We start from the raw sequence: 22,863 nt of genomic DNA, 5'->3' as shown, positions 1-22,863 counted from the left end.
CGAGTAGCTGGGATTACAGGCACGCACCATCATGCCCAGCTAATTTTTGTATTTTTAGTAGAGACGAGGTTTCATCTTGTTGACCAGGATGGTCTCGATCTGTTGACCTCGTGATCCACCCACCTCGGCCTCCCAAAGTTCTAGGATTATAGGCGTGAGCCACCGCGCCTGGCCACATTTTCTGTATTTCATATAACATTTTTTGAAGACAGAAGTAACAGAATTCAATAAAATATATTTAAAGACAATAAAATATTTCTAAAATAGTTGTTCCCAAATGACCTTCAAAATGTGTCCCAGCTTACTTGTCTCTTAATTGTGTCTGATTCTTCCAGAAGAAAAAAAATAAGTTCCCTACCTGGAATATTCTCTTTTGGAAGTCAACAGTATCTTAACACTCATTGAAAGAGTTACCCTCAATATTCCAAAAAGCATTTATTTCAAAAAGCTATGTTAAAAAATGCTAATCAAAAATGCTAATCTGTCCTGAGTGACAAGTGACCCTACATTCCATTTTTGAATGGAAGAAAAAGATCAGAAGATTTAAAATGATAAAACATAATACTTTAAAAAAAGTATTATTTTAGCAAGAGATACTTCTCCCACATTTGTCACATTGCTGAATATGTTTGCTTCATAAAGCACACATCTCTTAATCTATTTTGGGAACATTTATGTACCATAAAGATACATATCCATGGTTGTTCAAATATTAAGTATACCTGCTTAATGCATAATAAAAAATATGCAAATTGATAGGAAAATATTTTTTGACACAATATAGCAGCACAGGAACTTTGTAACATTCAAATTTTTACTATGAATTAATATGTGGTGCTGAAAAGGATACTTAGTTTAACATTTTACAGTAGCAACTTATTTATCATCAGCAAAATATGTGGCTGCAATGTGATATAAATCTGGATAAACATGAATTTGGACATCTACTATTCCAAGCTCTAGGCTTTCTTATGTGTAAGTCGAGCTAAAATTCTTTAAATAAAAAGATGTAAGATCAACAATTTGCATGAATTCTTACATATATATCTGTTTCAAATTGTAAGACATTAATCCCTTCAAATGCTCCTCCAGACTTCTCTGTCTCTGTGACTTTACATTTTAAGAGACTCATTTGATTTCTGTATCTAAATTTCCAGTTAAGAAATTATATTAAGGTAATATGCTTTTCATAAATTGAATGATCAAAGTCTTTACTGAATTATTGCTGCTAACATTACAGAAATTATACTTTAATCCTAAAGCTGCCTTTTTAGCAAAGCATTTTAAAACATTATGCCATTAATAGTAGATGAGTAAGAAAATTACATTTTTCAAAAATGTTATGGAAATCTGTTTCCTCAAATTATTTTTAATTAGAAAATAATTTTTAAAAGTGCAAAATGAGAAAATTAAAATAAATAGATATTTTATGGCTTGCAGAAAGAGATACTAAAATGATGCTCATTTTATGCAAATGCTATAGCAGATGTAAATATTGAGTAGATTTGGGTCTGCTGAAAACTGTGCTTATATCTACCTCTTCCACTAGACATACAACTCCTCCAAGGCAACTATGGGTCTATCAATCCTTTAACATCAGAACCTTTAACACACTGTTCAGCACAGCTAAGTCTGTGAGTGTTAGATGTTTTGTTGAAGCATAGACACACAGGTATGTTCAGAATTCATCACTTAAACCTAAATAACTTGCTATTATTGGAAATGAATTAAGCAAAGTGCACTCCAGATTAGATTGGGGACAATAATCACATAAATTCAGTACATATAGGAGGACAGCTTTCCCACCACAGACCCAAAGCCAAAAAAGAGGAGTCAGGAAATCTCATCAGGAAGATATAGGAGAAAAAACATTGAAATAAAGTTATTAATCACGTACCACTAACCTCAGATAAATCAGAATTATTTTATGTATCCATTTCCCAATATGCTAAATGGAGAACACAATGCACTATTTCCAAAAGTAATAAAGAATTCAGAGGACTCTATCTTCTTATTCCTGTATATTACTAGTGTAGAATAGGAAACCTAGAAAATGCTTTCTGAACAATTACATTTCAATCCAAATTTTCATACTATCTTATAGCCAGTTTTTTCACCTCATAAAATAAATCCTGAACACATGATTGTTTTACTATGTTTAATAAGATACTAGGTCATGGATAACTTTTATTTTCTTTTCTGAGACAGAGTCTCACTCTGTCACCCAGGCTGGAGTGCAGTGGTGTGATCTCTGCTCACGGTAACCTCTGCCTCCCAAGTTCAAGCGATTCTTCTGCCTCAGTCTGGGACTACAGGTGTGTGCCACCACGCCTGGCTAATTTTTGTATTTTTCGTAGAGACCGGTGTTCCACTATGTTGGCCTGGCTGGCCTCAAATTCCTGACCTCATGATCCACCTGCCTCAGCCTCCCAAAAAGCTGGGATTACAGGCATGAGCCACTGTGCCCGGCCCATGGATAACCCCTTTCCTTTCACTTACCAATACATTATGGAATCTTTGTCAGTGAAAATATCTATACTAATTGAATCATTTCTTAGTATCCCACTGTATGTATATACAATCTTTTATTCTTTTCTATTATTGGACACTTAGGTTTCCAAGTTTTTGTTATAAACAATACTGTGTAGAACCGTATCATAAAAACATATTTGTGCACTGATGCAGTCAATCCCTCAGAAAATATTCCCAGATACTGTCAAAGGGTATGAACCTTTGTAAGGCTTCTGATTAATACTGTTTACCTGTCCTCAAGACTTAAACTCTCATAAGCTGTTATCTCAGAATGTTTCCTTCTCACATCAATGATAATACCTATTAATATTTAAAATCTATGCAGACAGGTGAACAGTATTCTACTTCTTAATCAGCATGTAACTGATTATTTATTTAAACTTGCCAGCTCTTCTATTTTGTTTGCACAAGTCTTTGATTGATATTATCTACTGATTGTTTTTTCCTGGGCTTTGAAAATGTCCTTTATGAATTAAAGGTGTTTGTCATACATTTGTTTGACTTGTAACTATTTACGGTTTTTGCAATACCAAATTTTGATGATTTGGAAAAGAAGCAAAGGTGTGCCTCCTTTTGCTTTCTTCTTTTGCACTGCTAAGTGCAGAACCAGTGACAACAGCGTACATATCTTATTCCTGTCTATAGTGAGAAGGATTCTAGCATTTCTCTACTAAGTATGATGTGTGAGACAGTAAAATAGGAGGGGATAAGATGGAGAGAAAACATTTTCTTTGCATGATAAAAACTAACCTAAAAAACAAATTAGAGATCAATTTTTGAATTTTGTCAAGTGCTTTGTACATCCAAAGAGCTAGTGACATGGTTCTTCTCTTTTGGTGTATTCACAGTAAATATAAGTAAATATTACTCAGTACTTAATTCTTAGAATAAACTCTTGTCATAGTGAATTATTCTCTTACTTATGCAACCTACAAAGTAGTGCACAGAAGCAGAAAACACAAATTAAAAGTACAGATTAGAAAGCCAAAACTTCTAGAATCTTAAGTCTTGGCTATATTTGCTATTTGTGTAACCTAGGACAAGTGACCTGATGTCCCTATGCCTGAGTTGCCTCATTTACAGAATGGAGACAAAAATGATATACCTGCCTCATAGGTTTATTGTGAAAACAGGATAATGTATTGGCAAACAGGCATTAACACTAATTATAATTCTCCTTACTATACTAATGCATTTGATACTAATTTTATTCGTGACTTTATCATTAAATTTGTGTTAATTTGATATCTGGGTTGTTAGCTTTTAAAAACTTTGGGAAGCTTTCCTTCAGTACTCTGGGAAAAGTAGTATTTTATAAAAATTAATATATTTGTAAAGTGCTGCTTGTTATAATCAGCAAAGTAACCTACAACATTTTCAGGGAGGAGAGAAAACTGAAGATGATGGAAGGAGTGAGTAGAGGACAGGGGAGCTACTATCTAGCAAGCCGTTTTTGTCATTGTGATGTGGGTCACTAGACTTGATACAAGATGCTGACCTAACACCAAATATGCCTCTCCTACCTCTCTGATGCCTATCTGAGCAGATGTTAGAAGTGTGTGCCCACTAGCTTTAATTATGGCCATTCTGGGAGAGTAAGTCTCACAGTATGCTTTTGATTATCACTACCTCCCCAGCATTTTAACTGAAATGAACATCAAGTCTAACAGAATGCCAGAAAAGGAAGAAGTACACAGAATAATCCTGGATACTGTCTCCAAGTATCCAGATTAGGGAGTTAAATTTAAACCTAGAGTTGAGAATAGATATAACAACTCCAAGTTTTCAATAATCAATTGTTAAATTTGCCATAATTTTTTCCTCTCCGTTCACTTTTATACCACATTTAACTCTTAGGAGGTCATTTGGAGGATTTTTGCATACAGCAAAATAGTAATACTCCAAATTTATCCAAATTATGGCATTTTTCTTTTGAGATAGGATTTAGCTACTTTTGTTTATCCTATATTTGGAGCATTACTATTACGGGAAATTTTCATTCTTGAGACAAATGTAGGTTCTTTGTTAAAATTATACTGTATTCATTGAAAAAGTACTGCTACAGGAGTAACCTATGAAAATTAAGGTAGTAATGACTGCTAATCACTGCCATTTATAGAGCACTGTGTGACAGGGATATGGCAAGTCATGTTTATTGCATCACCTAATGCCCCTACACTTTATAAGGTAGGTACTTCTGTATCTTTCTTTTAACATATGAAGAAACTGAAGCTCAAAAAGGTCAAGTCACTTACCAAAGATCCTGAGGCTAGGATTATAAGTTTCAAAGGCCATTCCTTTACTATTTTCAGTCAAATGAATGACTGAAATTCAGTCATCCAATTAAATACAGAACTACATTCTTTTAAATATTATGTGAAGCACTGATAATGGGAAACTATTTTTAAAATATACCATTATAAAGAATAACAACCATTCTGGAAAGTGGGTTAAACTGAAAAAGAGAGCCTAAAAGGAATGTTAACTTTAAGTATAAAGTCTGTCATCAAAATAAGTACCAATATAACTTCATGTGGATTATTTGTAAAGGAATCATAATTTCTTTATTAGATACAATGACTTCACCCCAGATTTATTGAATCTTTTAAAAATAATAAAAATACTTTTATTAAACACTTCTATTGATCATGTTTAGGTAAAATACCTTGTTGAGTTTGTAAACCCAAATACCAGTGACTTTGTGACAAAAATGAGAAAATAATTTGAATCTACCTTCATTGTCCACACACACTGAAATGCAAAATGCACACCAGAGACATAAACTGCATGTTTGGGCTTCACAGAAAACAATATGAGGTTGACACACACAATCTTAAAAATGTCACCCTTACATATTAGGATTACAAATCAGCATATTACATAATAGACTTTACATTCATGTTTTATAGTGTATTTCCAAAACTTGTAACTATTTCAGATAAATTCAATAATTTTATATTTTACTTTAGCTAATGAGAAATGAAAATTATTATATAAGAGTTTGACATTACTTAAAGCTGACTTTCATATTTAGGACATAGTAAATTTGAAAGGAACACTTAAAATAAAATATTAAAGGTAGACGTTATGTGTTTATAAAATGAAATCAATTAAAATTGACTGGAAGGCTGGAAAAAGTACCCTTAATAGCCATCTTTAAAAAAATTTGCATTTCCCATTTCTTTCATTTGAAAAGATTGTCACATAGATGAGACATTTAGAGTAGATATGTATTGCTTCCAATGTTTTCCTAGAAAAGGGTTTTATGTATCAGATACTCAAGGTAAAAAATAAATTTAATCTACTTTTAATATTTAGGTTACACCTCAAACTAATCTGACAGATCTTAGTTTTTATAAGGCAAAACTGCTAATATGAAAGCTCTTAAAATTCTTCAGTTTATTTCTCCAAAATCTAAAAAATAAAATTAGATTTACTCTTTTAAACACAGCTTCAACTACAAGCTTCCTAGTTCAGTCCCTCTGCATATGGCAGATGACAGAGAAGCATCCTGTAAATCCTTGGTATTTCTCTTACAACTCTCTAGCTATGAAATCAGAAAAAGTAAATTTTAAATAAAGTCCCTGACTTAGCTCCAGTAACACGTACATTTAAAAACTTACATCTAAAGTGACCCTATTTTCCCAACACCTCCTAGTCTACCTTGGAAAGAACAAAGAATGTTATTCCTAATCAGGAGGGAATTTGACAGTACAGAAACACTGACATAGATTATGCTAAATGGTTAGTTACATATAATCTTACATAGACTTTGTATTCAGTAAAATATTCTCGGATGATGAGGATAAGATGACAAATTAATATGGAGAAAAACCTTTGAAGACAAATTAAGACATTGGAAAGCAAAAGGTAGAAAGTGAAAATTTTATATGTTCACCTGAAATCGTACAGGTTTTTCTCTTCTGAAGAGAAAAAGTTGTAAGATAGATTCTTCATCTTGGCTTTTCTAGGAAGACAATGTCTATGCCAAAAGATTGCTTATCTTAAAATAAAAACATATGAAAGAAAGGCTCCTTTGAAAAAATATATATATTTATACATACACACATACACACACACACATGCATATGCATATATATAACATATATTAATAAAAATATTCTCCAGTATGGGATAGGGACTCTCCAATTCTAAAAGTAAAAATCTATAATTTTAAATCTATCTGAAAGAAATCTAAGCATAGCTGAACTTAAAATTATTGTCTGAATCACTGAATTATTCATTTTATTTTAAAAGTGCATGGATCTTATTGAAAGATATCCAATTTCAGCTTTGAAGATACAGGTTCAAGGTCTGTTCTTGGCTATTCCAGAAATTGTTGTAGAATGTTCATAATTTCAACATAAACTTATAAAGTTTTTCTAAAGTAGACTTTTCTACCTGCTGAACAGAACTCACATCTATACTCTGATGTTTATTTCAGCAGCATTTGTCTCTCTGAAGCACATCAAAATCACTCACACATCAAATTGCTGATCTGATAGAATGATTTATTTTCCCATTACAGGGAAGTCATGAATGACTTGTTCTGAGGTATGTTTCTGAGCTATGAAGGACACCTATTGGAAAGCTCCACACTTGAAGGTTTCTGTTAAGGTGATAACATTTTATGGCTGGACAGTCTCTGCAGGTACCAGATTCCCTGTTGTATCCAACTGCATACATTTACACGTGCATGCGGACACAGGGCACTCTGCGTGGTCCCTAAAAAAATAGGTCAAATAACAGTTAAAAATCCAAATTAGACATATACACATTTATTTATCTAAAAAAAATTTTTTTTAAGAGACAGGGTCTTGCTATATTGCCCAGGCTGGACTCACATGGCTGGACTCACACTCCTGAGCTCAAGCAATGCTCCTGTCTCAATCTACTGATTAGCTGGGACTATAGGCGTGCACACTGTTCCCACCTGTTTACTTAGATCTATCTATAATGCAACTTTTCAAAATGGCATTTGGGAAAATATAGAAACTAAAACCCAGAGGAAAAAAGCATCAAAAGCATCAAATTATAAATTACTGCCAAGCTGAACTTAAGGGAGAAGTTAAAAAATACATACCTTTTACTTTCTACATATATGGCAAGATATTTCATTTACAGTTGTGAAGGTGACAGGGATGTGCTCAGAGTTTAAATTAGCTAGTGAGACAAACTGGGTATAAATGCTATATCAATGAGGAGCACAGGGCCACTGGTACCATTAAAAATAAAATTCAGTTATGGTCTTGAGAGTTTCAATTGCATGACTATATAAAAAGCTTACTTAGAAGAGAACTGAGGCAGCAGTATGATATGCACTTTTATAATGTCATTATTAATTCAATCGCATGATAATTTACAGCATATTCAGTTGTAAAAAACTCTAAACACATCTTCTGTCCGAATAAAGTTAAATAATGTTATTCAAACATTTAACTCATGCAAAATATTTGAACTAGTTCTTATATAAGGATTACCTTTATAGTTTAAGGTTACATAGGATATCTAACGATGATATAAATGTTCATACCACCTTTGTTAACCCAAGTGACAGTAAAAATAAAATTCATACTTTGGCTAAATGTTAACAGATAAACCCAAACTATTTAGAAGCAATCTGTGTTATCTCTTGTAACTCCAAGCCTATAAAAGAAGAAATGTGCTGATTACCTGAACCAACTAAGCATATGTCCAGCATGCCCACCGTGCCTGCAATTGTGACACCATGTAAACCAGTTGTTAAACTGGGCTAGTTTTTTGTCCTTACTTAAGTCAACTTTTTCATCTGATTTGGTTCCTCCTATGAGAAAAGAAAATGATCTTCATTAACTGCATCACAATATTTTATTTAAAGTTACTTTCAAAAGGCATTTTTAAAACTATCTTCAAAATATGAATCACATATCATATTGAAATACCAATTTTGATGTTAGGTTCTAGTTTAGATGGAGTGAAACTGAATGACAGGAGCTTCCCTACATTTTTAATAGCCAATACAAAAATGGAAAAATATAAATTATCAAAACCCACTAAGAAACAATCTAACTTTAACACTTTGGGGAGACCAAATCAGTAGTTTAAAATCTTTCCACAAGGAAAATACCAGGCCCAGTTTACAAGTGAATTTTACCTAACATTCAAGGAACAGGTAGGACTGGGCATGGTGGTTCGTGCCTGTAATCCCAGCACTTTGGGAGGCTGAGGTGGACAGACTACTTGAGGCTAGGAGTTGGAGACCAGCCTGGCCAATATAGCAAAACCCCGTCTCTGCTAAAAATACAAAAATTAGCCGGGGGTGGTGACACATGCCTGTAGTCCCAGCTCCTTGGGAGGCTGAGGCACAAAAATTGCCAAAACCTAGGAATTGGAGGCTGCAGTGAGCCGAGAGAGTGCTGCTGCACTTCAGGTTGGGTGACAGAGCAAGACTGTCTCAAAAAAGAAGACAGACAATCAAGGGACAGGTAATTCGCATCTGTACAAGGCCTTTCAAAGAAGGAAAAAAACAGGAAAAGTTTCCCAATGCACTTCATGAGACTTGAGTAACTTAAGCAATTGCTTAATTAGACTTAATATTTTTACTTAATTGCTATCTATTAAGACATTATGCATAGATAACTATGTTCAAAATTTTGTTTGGACCATTGCAGGTCACACTTTCAGGATCAAAAAGATAATCTTGCAGTCGGGAATAGTTTTAAAAAATATCTGTTTTTGCTAATAATATGAGGTGAAAGGATGTATAAGTAGTTCGATGATTTAAGATGTAAACACACTAAATTTATTCCAGAAAGGGTCACCAAAGATTAATAATGAGAAGGCAAAAAGGAAAGGGGGAAGAGAAAAATAAAATATAGATCTGATATGGACACTACTTTATATCTTTGTGTAAAGCTCTCTTTAGTGCTTGTCATTTTGTTTTTGTGACTTCTAACATAAACAGAAAACAGACTGAAACCAAACAAGCATATCCTTATATTTTTCTGATAAAGCTGGAAATATTAAGATCTACCTCACTGCCAAGTATAAAGGCTTTTTTAAGATCAAATGACTTTAAATTTTAAAAGATTCATAGTGAATTATGAAGACAAGTGCCACAGAACACTTTAGAGGAAACTAGAGTTTCACTTGTGTACTAACTCATAATGTGAGAAGAAAATGAAGGAAACCAGTACATAATCTAACTTTAAAAAAATGTGTCATTGTCCAAAAATTAAGTTCTGTAAGGACAGGGATTTTTGTTTTGTTTACTATAACATTTCTAGCACTTGGAACACTAGGTACCAAATACAATTTGTTTAATAAATAATATTTATAATGTTTATAATGATGTTAGAACTGTTTTGAGTTCTAATCTTCAAAGCACAATTGAGTATAAAAATATCAAGTCTCGGCCGGGCACGGTGGCTCAAGCCTGTAATCCCAGCACTTTGGGAGGCCGAGGCAGGTGGATCACGAGGCCAAGAGATCGAGACCATCCTGGTCAACATGGTGAAACACCGTCTCTACTAAAAATACAAAACATTAGCTGGGCATGGTGGTGCGTGCCTGTAATCCCGGCTACTCAGGAGGCTGAGGCAGGAGAATTGCCTGAACCCAGGAGGCGGAGGTTGCGGTGAGCCGAGATCGCGCCATTGCACTCCAGCCTGGGTAACAAGAGTGAAACTCCGTCTCAAAAAAAAAAAAAAAAAAAAAAAAAAAAAAAAAAAAAAAAAAAAAAAAAAAAAAAAAAAAAAAAAAAAAAAAAAAAAAAAAAAAAAAAAAAATATATATATATATATATATATATATATAAAGTCTTAGTTAAATAAACTTATAGAAATTCTAGCTATTTGAATCACAAAGCATAATGGATGGATGTAATCTCTGACTGCAAGCAAAGCACCAGGGAGGTTTAGATACTCAAGCCATTAGCCAGCACTTGATTTCTCTTAGATACTGTTTTATTTTGGAACTAGGACTCTTCCGATTTCACATATCAAAAAAAAAAAAAATGCTTCCTTAACTTTTCTTTAGTTTCAGGGTACATGTGCAGGTTTGTTATACAGGTAAATTGCGTATCATGGGGGTTTTGGCATACAGACTGTCATCCAGGTAATAAACATAGTACCTGATAGGTAGTTTTTTGATTTCAATCCTCCTCCAACCTTCCACCCTCCAGTAAGCCCTGGTGACTGTTATTCCTTCTTTATGACCATATGTACTAAATCTTTAGCTCCTACTTATAAAGTGATAAAATGTGGTATTTAGTTTTCTATTCCTGTGTTAGTTTGCTTAGAATAACGTCTCTAGCTCTATCTATGCTGCTGCAAGGGACATGGCTGCATAGTATTGCATGGTGTATATGTACCACATTTCCTTTATGCAGTCCACCACTGATGGGCATTATAGTTGACTCTATGTCTTTGCTATTGGAAGTAGTGCTTATTATTCTCTAAGTTAGCTCAGCAATGCCTTTAAAGATCATACTCAGGCTCTCCCTAATTTTCCTACTGTTCATATCAGTCCACTTCCTAGGTCCTTTCACACCGATGTACTTGCTCTTCCCATACGCTCCCTGTACTTATCATACTTACCAGTCTCTTCACCCTAGTTTGTTTTTTACTCTCAGTCTACAACCTGGAAGGCTTCCCTGCAATCTTCATATATTAAATCTTGCAAACTTTAAAGGACGGGCTTAAATGGTAACTTCTTCCTGAAGCTCTCCAGTTATCTTCAGATAGAAGTAATGTTTCCCACTTTGAAAATTCCTAATTCTTTCCTTATATAATAGTCCTAATTCATGTTGGAGGTTTAGATGTGTTTCAGAATGCAGAATGTTTTGGGATTTTAGAAAAATAATAAAGAGCAAATATGTACACTTCAAGGGAAGTCTGAAACACCCTGTAATCCAACTTGTTAATATTTCTGCAGTGAAACATAAATATTCACAAATAAATAAGAGAAATAAATATCTTAATAGCCTCACATCAATTCTGAACAGGTTTTGTGGCCAAATGAAATTACTGTCATTTCATTTTTAAAAGGCATAGGATTTTCAGAACTTTTTAGAGACTTTGAAATGACAGATAAGGAATTGTAGACCAGTATTTATTTTCTAGAAAATATCACCAATTTTATATTCATTATCTATGTTTATTGTATAGCATAAGCTCCAAGAGGTTCTCTGATTTATTCATCTTAGCATCTCAGCCTTATCTTAATGTATCAAGTAAAATCAGTGCTCAAAGAAGTATTATATATAAAGAAATTATTTCTGAAGCAAATATGGAAAAAAATTCTATAACAAATATTGAAAAATGTTAATATTTGACAAACCTGAGTGCTGACTATTCATTACATTAGTCATCATAACAAAGAGTTTGAAATGTTTTAAGATTTTTCTTCAAATTCTAGGAAATCATTTTCTCTTCTAACTTACCTCAAAAATAGAAAAGATTGAGAAGCTGATATCCAGCAAAAAGGAAGACTGCCCATGTATAAGAAGGCAAATAATCCTTATAGCTTCCTGAGGCTTATGGTCCAAAAAATGTGTTACATTTAATTATTTCTACATATCTCAGCTCACATATATATATGACTTATTTATGCTACATTTTACCTCCTTGTTCTCTCATTGTTGTAGATATTCCAAATTGTTATTTTCTGTTTATTAGGACCAGAGTAACATAAAAGAGTGATCAGTATGCAATGTATAAAATGAAAATCCTTGATTAAAATTTAAATCAAAACTACATTTAAAACATTAAGTATTGCTTTCATTTCTTTAAAAAAAAAAAAGCATCTAGATGGAAAAATAATTGCTAAACTAATGATACCAGCAAGTCTTTCATAAATGTTAATGTAATGATAAAGCAGGCTACTTAAATGAACAAGATAATACAGAAAATGAACAAGATGCAGAACAGAATTATAAAATGTCTGCACTAGAAAAGATCTCCAGTCCATAGGAAGGTGAAAGTAACTCTCAGTGTCACAGAGTGAATGTCACAGAGCTAGAATTAAAACAGACATTTTGACACTCTATCCAGTTCATTATTACCTATGTACCAAATACCCAAAATGATTTTAATTAAAAATTTTGGCTTGATATCATTTTCAAATTAGGTAAAGAGCTAGAATAATTCCAGCCAGCAGGTATAAGATAATATATTTGGTTATTTACTATTCTCAAAAATTTTTTATGTTTACTATAAAGAATAAAAAATAATCTTAATATTTCTAACCATTATAAAATATAGGCTGGGCATGGTGGCTCATGCCTATAATCCCAGCATTCTGAGAGGCTGAGGCAGGGGGATTGCTTGAGAGTTCAGGAGTTCAAGACCAGCCTGGGCAACAAGGTGAAACCCTGTGGTCCCAGCTACTTGGGAGGCTGAGGTGGGAGGATCATCTGAGCCTAGGAGGCAGGAGGCAGAAGGCAGAGGTTTCTGTGAGCCAAGATCACGCCACTGCATTCTATCCTGCACAACGTAGTGAGATCCTGTCTCAAAAACAAAACAAACAAAACAAAACAAAAAAACACTATATATACATAAAATTTACTAGGTAACTGACAAACAGCATCAAAACCTAGAAGTCAAGGGACCTGACTTCACTTCTAGGTTAATACTTTCTGTATGTATTTTCTTATTATTTTTTAATTATTATTATTATTTTTTTGGAGATGAAGTCTTGCTTTGTGGCCCAGAATGGAGTGCACTGGCGTGATGTTGGGTCACCGCAACCTCCACCTCCCTGGTTCAAGTGATTCTCCTGAGTAGCTGGGACTACAGGTGCGTGCCACCACGCCTTGGTAATTTTTTGTATTTTTACTAGAGACGGGGTTTCACCTTGTGAGCGAGGATGGTCTAGATCTCCTGACCTCGTGATCCGCCCACCTTGGCCTCCCAAAGTGCTGCGCTTATAGGCATGAGCCACTGTGCCTGACCAAAAAACTTTTTTATAGAGATGGGGTCTCACTTTTTTGCCCAGGCTGGTCTCAAACACCCAGGCTCAAGTAATCCTTCTGCCCCGGCCTCTCAAAGTGCTGGGATTACAGACATGATCCACTGCACCTTACCCTTCTGTATGTATTTTACAGGTAGGTTGTGAAGATGAAATAAGAAATGTCAAAGTGCTTTAATGATGTCAGAAGTTCCTTAGGAATACAAAGTATCTGTTAATAACGCGGGTAAACTGACTTTTAAATAACCAAATTTGAACAAAATCCCCTTGAAACAGTGATAAGAAAATGCTAATATTTTAAGATTATTTCATATATAAGCTTTTCTCACAAACTTTAAATTGGTCAGAACTTGTGAAATTACCTAAAGCATCAATAGATATAGATTTTACTTTTAATGTACATATATCATAAAAACTATTTTGTAGAATTAGGTCATACCAGGACAGCTAGAAACTGGTGTTCCCATATTAATGAGACAAAGTGCACATCGAGGAAGGGGTTTTCGACAGCCAGGACAACTTGTGACTTTAGATTTCGTTGGTGAGCCACTCACACCATACTGACTAAAGCCTCTGCCCTGATGAGGCACAGCTGAACAGCTGTAGGAAATTGACTTGCCACAGAAATTGCAACTCACAAACACCTACAAAACAAATGAAAGAAGAAATAAATGTAATGCAAATCATAATGGAATGCTAAATAATTTAGTTTGGTCCTAACAAATTATTTTAAAATACTTTTTAAAAACTTTGTGTTTTGAAATTTATCTGCTAAGCTCGACTAGCTCTCATTTAAAATCTTTATTTAGCCAATACATTTTTTGGGTACTTCCTTGTTAATATATTTTTACTAATACCACTGAAATTAGTGGAAGAACTCAAACTTTATAGACTCCAACATTTTAGAGATAACGACTTCAGAATTTACACTAGGGCATTATAAAATATCTCAATATGACTTCTAAACCAAAGCTCAGAGATGTAATCTTCTGGACAAAATTCTCCTATAAAGAAAACACTGTTTCTAAGACTAAAAGGAGTTAACAATCTTACAATGGTAGTTAAATTTTTAGAATAATAGCAATAGCTGTTAATTTTGTTTTTACAGTAAAGTGCTAGACTCTAAATCACTTATCATATAGACTAGTAATACGTACTACCATGTAATGCTATTTTACCAATATTCTGGTTTTAATATAAGCACTTTCTCCAGTTCCTAAAGTAAGAAAATAGCACCATCCAGTGCTCATATTGAGGATAACCTAATATTTAATATCTGAACTAAGACATAGTGATTTAATGTGATATACCTTATGTGACAACAATCTCATTTTTTTAAACTAATGCTTAAAAAAAATTTCCATGTGTAATCACACATATAGATATAGGTAATACTGCTAAAGCCTGGAAACACCCAAACCTGACATACTGAACATATACTAGAAATATACTGGAAAACTTCAGGCCTGCTGTGGTTTGTTCTATCTCAGACTAAAGCTGAAGCCACTGAGATGATTGTTAGCAAGAAGCAGAACAAAAGGAAGATTAAGAACAAAGTTCAATCTAGAATAAAGGCTTCAACAGGAATTCAATATAAGCAAAATAATGAGCTAATAACTTATTAAATTGAACATCAACATATTACAATTTGATTTTCTCCAAAAGAATGTACTTACTTGTGCTAAAGGCTTGGAACTGGGATCCAACTTACTCCTGTGAATATCAAATTCAGCTCGTTTATGCCAAAACCTCCAGGCATCTAATAAATTTCTATAATTTTCAATCCAGTATTGAACCCTTTCATCTTTAAGAACATCTAAAGGTGAACCCTAAAACAAAAACATGAATTACTTCAATTGTTTAAAGTCTCCCGGCTGGGACAGAGACTTCTGGGTAGCATGTAAGTGTGAGTTACACACAAGAAATAGGCATCTCCCTCTCTCTCTCTCTTTTTTTTTTTTTTTGCCAAAAGCTGGCTCCTCAATGAGGATATAGAAAAAATTTATGGAATCTCCATTAATTTATCTCAAGTTGGGTTCCACTAATGACATAAATATGTACTTTATATATCATACCTGGTCAGGGAAGTGTAATTCGCTACCTTTTAGTTAAGTTTAAGAAAACAGAACTTTATGGTTAAATGATGAATACCCTTTGTCCCAGCAATTAAAAACCTCTAGGTTCACAAACTCTGTTTACTATTAAATCCAAATGTAATACAGGCTGGGCATGGTGGCTCAGGCCTGTAATCCCAGCACTTTGGAAGGCCAAGGTAGGCGGATCACTTGACATCAGGAGTTCAAGACCAGCCTTGCCAACAGGGTGAAACCCTGTCTCTAGTAAAAATACAAAAATTAGCCAGGTGTGTGGCAGGCGCCTATAATCCTAGTTAGTCATGAGGCTGATGCCTTAACCTGAAGGTGGAGGTTTCAGTGAGCCAAGATTGTGCCACTGCACTGCAGCCTAGGTGACAAAGTGAGACTCCATCTTAAAAAAAAAAAAATCCAAATGCACACCAAAACTGCTTAGTCACATTTGAACTAATAGCTTGGTCCTTCCTATCTAGCAATGCATGGTAAACTGAGATGCTGCTTTTCTGTTTATCTGTATGTTAAACCTGTCTATACTAATTCTTGCCCTCAATTAAAACATACATATTTTGCCTTGAAAATAATAAAACAAGAAAAAGCAAAACCAAATACCTTCTTAGGTCTTTTGACCCTAGCCAGTTAAAAGCAACACTTTGTTTTAGTTAAATTTAGAGTTCTTCTCATTAAGAACTTCAAGTTCTTGCCAGTAAGAATTTTCCTAAAGTTGTATTTTCCCCAGTAGCTGTGATATTCCAAATTTCATCTATGCCTGCTTTAGGTTTTCTTAAAAGACTTTTAGCCCTATCTAGGATCTCTTCCTTAATTTTACATGATGGAGAAAAGAGAAAAAGTGTCCACTTCTAATGATGCTTTGACATCAATCTGAAGCTCAGTTTTCTCAGTCCTACTTGAGAGACAAAAGTAAATTTCAGAGAGAACCTGGCATATATCTTACTTATGAAAAAAAAAAAAAAAAAGAACAAAAATCCATAACAGCTAATACAATCTTTAGACATCCAATCAAACACTAAAGCAGCCTATCTTAAATCTATTCAATTTGGTGTTAATTACCAGAGTTAAATTTAGCTAAAAGAACATATGAAACACTTAGCTTACAATTTCATTTCTTAAAAAATAGAGGTCTACTCTACCCCTAATTATGACCAACTGGGCAGAACTAAGTACCAAAGTAGCATATAATCCCAGGTTTAAAAAGAAAATTCACAGAAAAATAACATGTTTTCATATCTCATTCTTTCCCCTTATATGGCAGGAAGGAGATAAACTAAGAAAGAATTTGGTCAATATATATACAGTAAGTCTTTTCTAGATCCTCTCCAATAAAGCCTAATATCAAGCCCCATGATCTGTAAAGAAAACAGTTCAGAGATTGAGTCTGACCAAATTAGAAGGGCTTGGGAAAACAGTGTTTTGATTAGTGGAGACATAAGGAATCTGAACCGAGAAATGTAAACCAGGGGGCTCCAACCCTCAATATACCCCCGGGTACATGGCCTGGTACAAACTGGGTCACACAGCAGGAGGTGAATGGCAGGGCAATAAGCGAAGCTTCATCTGTATTTACTGCTGCTCCTCATTGCTCACATTATTGCCTGAGCTCTGCCTCCTGTCAGATCAGTGATGGCATTAGATTCTCATAGGAGAGTGAACCCTACTGTGAACTGCACATGTGAAGGATCTAGGCTGCATATTCCTTACGAAAACTGAATGCCTGATGATCTGTCACAGTCTCCCGTTCTTAGATGGGACCATCTAGTTGCAGGAAATAACCTCAGGGCTCCCACTGATTCTACATTATGGTAAGTTGTATAATTACTTCATTATGTATTACACTGTAATAATAATAGAAATAAAGTACATAAGAAAGACAATGTGTTTGAATCACCCCTAAACCAACCCCCGGGTGCTAAAAAGCCCCTGGTGCTAAAAGGTTGGGGACCACCGATGTAAACTATAACAAAGTTAAGATTCTGTAACTGAAAAGCAAAAATAATTGAAATGAACAATTCCCTGGAAAGTTTAACAGCAGACAGAGGTGATGGACGAGTCTATAAGTCAACAGAAATCAATGAATTTGGGCCAGGCACGGTGGCTCACGCCTGTAATCTGAACACTTTGGGAGGCCGAGGTGGGAAGATCACTTAAGGACAGGCATTTAAGACCAACATGACCAACATAATGAAACCATGCCTCTACTAAAAATACTAAAAATTAGCCAGGCAGGGTGGCATACGCCTGTAATCCCAGCTACTCGGGAGGCTGAGGCATGAGAATCACATGAATGCTTGAATCTGGGAGGCAGAGTTTGCAGTGAGCCAAGATTGTGCCACTGCACTGCAGCCTGGGTGACACAGTGAGACTCTGTCTTAAAAAAAAAAAAATTAACCAATTTGAAGAATACAGGGGGAAAAAAACATGGATGGAAAAAGAATAGAGCCTCAGGCACCTATGGACACTATAATGTGGTTTAATACATATGTAGTAAGAGTATTAAGAAAAATAAGTTTGAGGTACAAAAAAATATTTAAAGAAATATCATCCCTGAACTTCTCAAATCTGATGAAAAATAGACTTGCAGAGTCAAGAAGCTCAGTAAACCACAAACAGGATAAAAAGAACAACAACCAGGCATATTAAGGTCATACTACTGAAAAATCAAAGGCAAAAAAAAATCTTGGAAGAAACCCAAAGAGGCTGTCCTACATAAAAATAATAGAAAACATTTTATTGATGGTTGCAAGGCAAACAAGTTTACTTAAACATTAAAAATCAGGATTTAGGCTGGGTATTTTGGGAGGCTGAGGCGGGCGGACCGCTTGAGGTCAGGAGTTAAGACCAGCCTGGGCAACATGGTGAAAACTCATTTCTATCAAAAACACTAAAAATTAGCCAGAGGTGGTGGTATGAACCTGTGGTCCCAGCTACTTGGGAGGCTGAGGTGGGAGGATCGCCTAAGCCTGGAGGCTGCAGTGAGCCGAGATCCACCCCACCCTGGGTGGGTCTCAAAAAAAAAAAAAAAAAAAAACAATGCATAATGGAAACAAGCATAAGAACAGCTGACTTCTCATCAGAAACAACAGAGGCCAGAAGACAATTAAACTGTATCTTTAAAGTGTTGAAAGAAAAAGTAAGGGTGAAACAGACATTTTCAGTTATAATTTGAGAGAATCCGTCACCTATATTACAAGGAATACTATAGGATTTATAGAAAGGATAAAGAATGGCAGGAATGATAAATAAGTGAATAAATATAAAAGCCCATATTTTCTTTTCATAATTTACATAAAAGACAAATGACTTTAAAAAAAAACACTATATGTTGGCGTATATAATATCTGTAAAAGTAAAACATATGGCAATAGGACAAGGGAATGGATGTGTAAATGAAATCACACTCTTGTGACATTTGTGAAGCAGGAAGTAAAACCCAGAAAGAATCAATGCGATCTAAGAAAGGATAAAGTAGAAAGCATGTGTCAGGTGTGAAATGTGAAGTATGAGAAGGTAAAATGTTGACTTTGATGAGTTAAGAATGCTTATTGTTAGACCTAGGGCAACATTTAAAAAAAAATAATGAAAAGGGGTATAGTTAAAAAGCCGGTAGAGACAATGAATGAAACATGGAAATATTAACCCAAAATACAGTAGAAAAGGAACATAAGAACAAACGGAAAAAGGACAAACAAAACGGAAAACAAACAGCAAGATGGTAGACTTAACCTTGACCATACAAACGTAAATGAAGGAAACACTCCAATTAAAGGCAGCAATCATCAGACTGGATTTTTAAAAAGCAAGATCTGATTACGTATTGTATGCATTTTAAATATATTTTATAAATCTTGGTAAGAAGTTACCCATTTGCACTCTGTAGCTATCGATAGCCATATATATATATATACACACAGTTTAATTTAAAAGACATAATTGTATTTCAGTGAGAAAAAATGTTATAGAAGGATATTTTGTCTTCCATGGGCAGTGGTTTGATACATTAGGTAAGTTTACTTTGTGGTATGTTTGTGGGCCAGTATCTCTATATATGCACAAGAAGGTACAGTGGGAAAGGGGGCATTTTCCTGTGTTTACCCAGTACACAGTATGCTACCATACTGTGATATGAGGATGAGGGCAGGAAAGAGGAAAGTACCAACACCATGTAAGGATAAGATCAGCTGGAGGGCTACAGGAAATCTCAGGAGAATACTCTAAATTTTACCATATTTCCAGCAAAAGTAAAGTAGACAGCAACCTTTGCCTGGAATCTGTTTTTAATCACTGGACAGTAAAAACTGAGAAAATATAGATAAATTGTTTACCCCAAATCACCCCCATTGATAATAAAAAGAGAAAATGAAAGCTGAGAGCTGTGGTATATTGACTTCAGCACTCCAAGTGAGACTGTAGTTCAGATCAGGAAAAGGCAATCTTTCTTGTAGAAGATGCAGTTATGTCAACAACTGGAGAAACTGAAGAGAGGTTTCTCTTTTCCATTTTAACTTTACATAAATTCACATGCAGTCAAGACCGGCCGTTCTCAGATTGAAAGGAAAAACTGGATAACTCAAGGAAGAGACTTAGGGACAGTAAGATAGGCACAAGTCTTTAGCAGATCAACTCATTAGGTTAAAGTTGAATGCCTTCTAAAGATGCTAAGCAGGCAAAAGTGCATACTTATTTTCAACTAAGGAAAGAAAACAGAGAATATTATTACTTTTTAAAAGCTGCTGTCAAACTGCACTGACCTGTAACATGCAGTAACTTGCTGTTTGAACATCTCCAGTTCTATCAACATAACTCTCCATTAAGTCCACTCCATCTTTAGTAAGGCCTGTAAGCAAAATTCCTTCCAAATTTCCAGCTTCTTTCATTTCATTGGTCAACTTTTCGATGTATCTATTTAACTGGAATATTCAAAATGATTTTTCTAAAGCAATGTTTCACTATATATTTTGTACTTCAAAATACTATGTTTTGAACAATTTCATTCCTAATGGAAAACATTTTAAAACAAAAGGCTTTACTAAAATATACATGTGTAACTAAGAAGTCTGCATCTATTACAAATTTCAAAGCAGTATCTATAATCATTTAAAATATTTTAAAAAGGCATTTACTATGTTGATAATTAATCCAAAAAAGAACTACAGATGGCTTACTATTTTAAAGAGAATTGTCCTGATTATTCTGCAAAGTGTTTGCTGCCTATCATAGTAGTATATAATAGAATCCCAAATTTGAGTTGGAAGGGAACTTCAAGATCATCGAGAATAACCATCTCCTTTAAGTTTTCCCTGACTTTAACCCACCCCAAACAAACTCTAGCCAAGATTCCTCCATATTTCCCCAGAACATTTTCATTATTATAGTATTTAGCACATAGTATTACTAGTTGTTTACATGCAATTCTCCCTCACCATATGCATAGCACAGACATTTAACATTGTTTAATGTATTGAAAATGAGGAACCCTTTTATAGCATCACTGAGATCTACTAACTAATCTTACCCTCCAAAGAAGAAATATACTAAAATATTAAGTCAGTATTCTAAACAAATACATTTAGTTATGGTAAACATTTTCAAAATATTTTTTGAAGATTTACATATCAATATCACACACACATAATTATAAAGACTAGCTTCTTACAATAATTGTGACAATAAATATTAATCACTTCAAATGTAGAACTAAATCAGTTTTCACCTGAGTATCACTAAGGAATTTGCAAGCAAATGCCACTCTGTCACGTACTGCAACTTTGTTTTCATACTGGAAAGAACAGAAAAGGCAAAAAGTTACTTCTAGGTGCACTGAGTTTTAAAGCTTTACAGAGACTAAATGTTTTCTATAAATAAAATGGAATATATGTATTTCCAAATTTATTAATAAGTTATCATATATATCTTGCAGAGCCATTAATTGCCTGAGATGCCTTTCTTGATGTAACTCTCAGAAAACTCAGCAATAAGGTTTTGTCCTTGTAAAGTAAAAATTTACCTTTTAAACACTGATGAAATTCAGTTTTAAAAAGTCTAGGTCAGTCTTATATAACTCCAATATAAAACATAAGCAACGATGTACAGTATATCAAATTTAATATGCCACATAACCATTCCATCAGAGAAATTAATTTTAGAGAACTAAGGAAATCTTTCCTTGGCTACTGAGTTAATCAATAGGTCTAAGAAATTTGTGATTGGCTATACCAGTACACAATTTAGAAGAATACCAATATATGCTTCCAACTACAAAGTGACAAGATTTAAAACATAGACACTCTTGTGGCTAACGTTGTTATACGGGTGGTTTGTAGCAAAGATTTCAGAGGCATTACAATAACTAAAATTTTTGTACACTTGTCAATATCATGAAACACTTGAAATATATTTACTACAAATGTAGAAAGGTACAATTAATTCTGTGATTTGTAAAAATAATTTAAGGGTGGAAAAAGATCCAATTTCCATTGAAGTCATCCTATGAAAGTTTTCCTTTTTTAAACATAAGATCACTTCAGTTGACGCCTATCTTAGCACGTTTTTTCTATGATAAAACACGTTTCTGCCCTAAAGAGAGAACATATTTCATATAACTAGATTTAACTCTTAGGTTTAGTTGCATATGTTACAAAATTTTGATCTGGAAAGGGTTAAAAATATTATCTGTCCCATATTATATCTCAGAGAACTAATACTAAAAAAATTAACTGAATGGCTAAAGTAAATAGGGCAGAGCAAGGAGTCCGGCCTGTATTTTCGGACTTCCCAATTCTGTACTTTCCACATTCTTAACTAACATTTTTTTAACTGAGCAATATTAATTATAATTATTTACACATAAGGTATAACTAAATACATAGTTGAAACAGCTTGGAGATATAAACTTATTACTCAAGATGACTGTTATCTAATAACTTAAATTTATGTATAAGAAAAGAAGGGTACTGGCACTGGGTGCAGTGGCTCACACCTGTAATCCCAGCACTTTGGGAGGCCAAGGCAGGTGGATGATTCAAGGTCAGGAGTTCGAGAACAGAATTGGTATTTTTGGCCAATATGATGAAACCCCATCTCTACTACAAATACAAAAATTAGCTGGCATGGTGGCGCATTCGGGTAGTCCCAGCTACTCAGGAGGCGGGGCACGAGAACTGCTTAAACCCAGGAGATGAAGGTTGCAGTGAGCTGAGATTGCACCACTGTACTCCAGTGTGGGCGACAGCGAGACTCCGTCTCAAAAAAAAAAAAAAAAAAAAAAAAAAAAAAAAAA

At 34.3% G+C, this 22,863-nt stretch overlaps 1 protein-coding gene across 4 annotated transcripts in view; it reads right to left on the bottom strand.

The window, feature by feature from the left end:
* Positions 1 to 5,329: 5,329 nt before the first annotated feature.
* MIOS (meiosis regulator for oocyte development) overlaps positions 5,330 to 22,863 on the bottom strand; it is a 41,752-nt gene continuing 24,218 nt past the window's right edge. For 2 of the 4 annotated variants that reach the window (XM_017525197.2, XM_017525196.2), the window contains exons 7-12: positions 21,298 to 21,363; positions 20,336 to 20,494; positions 15,156 to 15,308; positions 13,919 to 14,123; positions 8,206 to 8,335; positions 5,330 to 7,257 (exon numbers count right to left, since the gene is read on the bottom strand). In XM_017525197.2, the coding sequence (XP_017380686.1) occupies positions 7,161 to 7,257; positions 8,206 to 8,335; positions 13,919 to 14,123; positions 15,156 to 15,308; positions 20,336 to 20,494; positions 21,298 to 21,363 (810 nt within the window). In that variant the 3' untranslated portion in view covers positions 5,330 to 7,160. The remainder of the gene's footprint in view (positions 7,258 to 8,205; positions 8,336 to 13,918; positions 14,124 to 15,155; positions 15,309 to 20,335; positions 20,495 to 21,297; positions 21,364 to 22,863) is intronic. The other 2 variants (XM_037737297.1, XM_017525195.2) reach the window with 1 other exon arrangement.

This window comes from Cebus imitator, unplaced genomic scaffold (genome assembly GCF_001604975.1).
Source record: "Cebus imitator isolate Cc_AM_T3 unplaced genomic scaffold, Cebus_imitator-1.0 Scaffold37, whole genome shotgun sequence".
Taxonomy (NCBI): Eukaryota; Metazoa; Chordata; class Mammalia; order Primates; family Cebidae; genus Cebus; species Cebus imitator.
The sequence above is the reverse complement of the archived record's forward strand: the minus strand, read 5'-3'. Positions and strand labels throughout refer to the sequence as shown.